Raw genomic sequence first — 4,852 nt, 5'->3', positions numbered from 1 at the left:
CTTATTGGCTCAAAAGCTTAGTTAGACTTTGTGACTAATATAAACAGTAAACATTTTTATTTACATTTCTTTAGTCAAAGAATTTTTTTTAGCTTTATAAAAAAAAAAAGAAAAACACAACTTCACTTTTATTAACTCTGTTTCTTAACCCCAAAAGGCCAAGAAAGCCAACTAAACCCCGAGAACCAACCCAAAACAAAAACTGCCGATTGGTTTATCCTTTAAACCGAAATCGAACTGTATAACCATATTTGGTTTGGAATAAATGCCCTAGGAGAACCATTCCCAACTGATCCATGAATTGTACCCTAGAATTTATGTATATCCGAAAGGCAAAAACAACAATCAAGTGTAGAGGTTTAGCTGTGTCCATCCCAGCTGATCTCATGCTTGAGAAACTTTCTAGATTGCCTGTAAACTCCATCGGGAGGTTTAGCTGCGTGTCTAAGCTATGGGGGTCCATGTTTCGCCGTCCATATGTCACGGAGTTGTTATCGGCTCGTCCACGTCTCTTATTAGCGGTCGTACGAGACGGTGAGTGGAGCTTCTTCTCGTCGCCTCAGCCATCAGATCCATATGGGAACACTTCTCCTGTAGCAACCGCGTATTTTCAAATGAAGTTGTTCTCTGAAGACATGATCCCTTATGGTTGTAGCTATACTTCTGGTTTGATCTATTTCCCTGATATGTGGATCTCGAAAATTTCAGTACCTGTGATATGTCACCCTTCCACGGGACAGTATGCGATCTTACCTAAACTGTATAGCTTCAGGAAGTCAACAAGCTTTTTAGGGTTTGATCGTATTGGCAAGCAATTCAAGGTATTGGCCGAGGCTTATCCGTTTTCTGATGAAAGGGTTCATCACAAAGTTCTGACATTAGGGACGGGAAAACTGAGGTGGAGGAGTGATATACACTGTCCTGCATATGATCGTTCCTTGTCTGATGGGATATGCATCAATGGGGTTTTGTATTACTTAGCTAGCACCGTTTGTGAATCCTCTTATGTGATAGTTTCCTTTGATGTTAGGTCAGAGAAATTCAAGTTTATTGACGCAAGTTGCTTTTGTGATCAATATAGTTATAAATTGATAAATTATAAAGGTAGACTAGGTGGGATTAGTTGGAGTTATGTCGGCAGTACCCTTGAGTTGCGTATGTTAATTCTAGAGGATGTTGAGAAACATGAATGGTCGAGATATGTCTACTCTCTGGGGGAGAAAGCAATCGTTGATCCCAAAAATGTTGACATCGTTGGAGTGACTACCGCCACAGGTGAAATTGTTTTGTGTGAGAAGTATAGATCATCTAGACCGTTATGTGTTTTCTACTTCAATCCCCAGAAGAACACTCTCCAAAGAGTTGAAATCCAAGGTCTTGAGAAGAACAGTAAAGTTTACGCTTTTTTAGACTATGCACAGGATTTGAATTCTAACGATGCAAAGCAACTCTTGTCAAGCCTAGTTAACCAAGGCCTAAACATCAGTACGGAACGGCCAAAACAATAACTAGGTACGTAGGCATGACCTCTGCAACTCTGCTCCACCTGTGAAGAACAACCAGCCTACTGTTCGGATATGCAGAAACAAATATTTGTTGTCCGCTAATCTGATCTTGGAAGCCAACCCAAATTCTGGCAGTTAGTGTGACTTCTCGTTTACAAGTTTCGTGTGGGTTTTATCATTATGTTGACTTAAAATTTTATTCTTTCTGGTGAAACATTACCTGGGTGGGAGTTGTGAGCAAACTAATGAATGCTTAAAGTTTCTTTTAAGACCTCTACACATATACTTGTTTGCTTTGAATTTACTTTGACGAATTAATTACTAGGGAAAAAAAGAACTCTTTAGAAAAATTGGTTCAAGCGGGCAAAAATGTTTTCATATTTGTATAGATAACATTTGAAGAAGAGATACATTGTGCTAGTCTCTTACTTGAACCATACTTGTTATGCATGTGAAGTTCTTCAATGAAAATATATACTTGTGGTGCTTGTCTTGTGAGCTACTAATAGCGCATAAACATATTTAGATCTGGAATAACACTGCCTTCTGAGCTTCTAATAGCAGATAACACATTTATATTTTGAATTTACCTTTTCCTTGTAATTTATTTATTTATGGGATATTTCCTCTATGGTGCACCATCTCTCATTTGTTCAAGGATTTTTTTCTTCTATCAGTGTAATAACCTTTGCTACTTGGAACCAAACATGTTTCTTAAACTTTCTTTGAAGACATTTTGAATTCCTGACTAGTTGTATCGGAGAATGAAATTGAGTCCAAAGATCAATGTAATAAAGCTTAATGCAAATTATTTGATCCCAAAACCTGTGAGTACCAAGCAACTCATCACAATGGAAAGAGCTTGCAACATGTCGTAAGAATACATTACAATTAACACTGAACAGATTCAATACACGCTGCAATACCTTATCCATGAGATTCTTAAAATTAACGGAAAACAAAAACACACACCCACCCACATACACACACACTGCACACATTTACCGTTTTTAAATAAAAATTAATGTGCAATAAGATTCATTATACAAATCAGCCAAATTAGCAGTAAAATGTAGATAGATTAGAATATGTGCGTTTTTTTGTCCAAATTCCAACAACTTTTTTTTTTCCTATTATTCTCATGATATTCATCATTTTCGTAAAAACTTCGAAGCAAAATGCAAGATGGAATATTACTATTTTAGTAAAACAATTTCTCAATAGAAATCTACAACTTATGACAGTTTTATGTCTTCAATTCTATTCTATTCTGTTAAAGTCTCTCATCCAATACCTCCCCTGTAACGTCTCCGAACCGTTCCTATGCCCCGGACAAAGACACGGACAGCCGCGGAACGTCACGTGTGGGAATCGCACCCTGGTGGTCCGGCCGAAGGACAAAAGCTGCAGCTTCCCGACCAGTCCTCCTGGACGCGACTCCGCCCGCGACCGAGATTCGCTTAAGCTTTGCAACCCTCGCGGTCCTGGCGCATTGTGTTGGCTCGGACAAGGCTAATTGTATCAAACGAAACTTGCCATATTTCCCCCAAAACCGATTATATAACTTTAATAAAATATTACATCGAAAAATAAATTATCAAAGCAATATACATAATAGTCGGATATTTCCATATAATACATTTTAGGAAAAATATAGGGTTTTACAAAAACACAAAAAACAGTCCATATCCGGTACCCTATGTTCGCTCCAGCTCTAGACTTTTCCTAGACTTCCTGCAAGACAAAAATATTATCATGAGTAATCTAAGATTACTCAGTGAGCCTGGGTACCCCTTTCCTAAACATGCTTCTAATTTCCCCACCCCGACTACCCCAACAAGGAAGGAAACAAGAAAGACTAGCAATCAAAGCTACGCAACAGAAACGATAGCAGAAGCAAAACAAACAAGCAAGCAAAGAGGGTTAGTACAAGCAAGACTTGACTCGATTGACCTAGACTCTTTACTCCTGCACGATGAACAAGACGACTAGAGTGGAACAAGGGTAACTTGACTACTCTAGGCTCTTTCACCTAAACAATACAAAGACTACTAGAATAATTAAGGATTGCTCAACTACCCTAGACTCTTTCACCTATGGGCCCTCGATAATCTGTTCCGTTCCTCACCTCTGTCCATGTGGAAACCACAAAGGCATCCCGCATGAACCATCCAATGCTACGACGTCAAGTAGCTAGCTAGACGCCGACGTTGTCCCGTGTAAGTGGTCGTTGAGAACTTTCCACGAGACAATATACAATAGGTGGAACAGAAGATCGACTACTCTATCCTAGCTACGACTCGAGAAAGATAACAAATATAATTCAAGAGACTAGCTAAAATAAGTACTAAACTTCTAAGAGTAAAAACGCAAAGAATTTAGTTAAAACAAGCAATTCAAGCAAGATAAATCAAGCAAAGCATGCAAGAAAAATCAGGCAAGAAAACATACAACAATCAACAGGAAACAAGAATAATAATTCAAGTAATCCTAGATTGTTCTACATGCATGCAACCAATTTAATCCGATTTTTAAGCAAGAATATTGCTAAGAAAAATCCACCAATTTAACCAAGCATGCAAGTCCATGATCCAAATTTTAAGCAAGCCAAATTGCTAATAATGCATCAAATTTATCATAAAAATATGCAGTTCAATTCTCATCGATTCACAACATGCATGGTGACTCCTAGCATAATTATATGTGATTTAAACATGAATTCTAGCATGAATCCTACCAATTTAATGCACGCAACATTTAACTGATCCTACTATGATCCTAGTCTAAATGCAACACACAATGGGTACGTACATGGTCCATAGGAGCCATGCAGCACCCCACACAAAACTACCACAGAACTCACCACAGGACTCAAGATGAGTCAGCAGATTGTTGATCGGACTTCACGGCACCGCGGATCAGACAACTCCTTCTTCGCATCAAACCGTGTCTACTTACTGCGTCTCTCCTAGACCCGAACAGCGTTTCGACAGCGTTTCACTCCGGTCTCTCTCTCCGACGATGAGAGAGCAAGAACTTAGAAACTTTGAGATTTTTCTCCTTTGAGTTGAGAGTGAGTGAATGGCGAAAATGAGAGAGGATGGGCATCCTTATATAGAATCTTCATGGCGAGCACATGTTCGACTTCTCCTCCACTCTCTTTGGCAACACTTGGCGCGCAAGCTACTCAAGATCAAGAGAATATTCATCATTCCTTTGCATGAATCTCGATTGACTAATTTGTAGAATAAAATCTTCCTTTGTCTCCCACTTTTGTGCATGAATTCCCATTGGCCAATTCCTTAAAGACACAATGATTTTGTCTCTCCTCTTTGTTTTCAACAACA

At 38.8% G+C, this 4,852-nt stretch overlaps 1 protein-coding gene across 1 annotated transcript; it reads left to right on the top strand.

The window, feature by feature from the left end:
• LOC104743674 (F-box protein At3g57590-like) lies at nt 318-1,508 on the top strand. Its single transcript, XM_010464726.1, has one exon. It carries the CDS (start codon nt 318-320, stop codon nt 1,506-1,508), a length of 1,191 nt encoding a protein of 396 aa, XP_010463028.1.

Source organism: Camelina sativa, chromosome 14, assembly GCF_000633955.1.
Source record: "Camelina sativa cultivar DH55 chromosome 14, Cs, whole genome shotgun sequence".
Lineage (NCBI taxonomy): Eukaryota > Viridiplantae > Streptophyta > Magnoliopsida > Brassicales > Brassicaceae > Camelina > Camelina sativa.
The sequence above is the reverse complement of the archived record's forward strand: the minus strand, read 5'-3'. Positions and strand labels throughout refer to the sequence as shown.

Coding starts and splice junctions, on each gene's coding strand:
- LOC104743674 (XM_010464726.1), top strand. CDS start 318: ATGTATATCCGAAAGGCAAAAACAACAATCAAGTGTAGAGGTTTAGCT.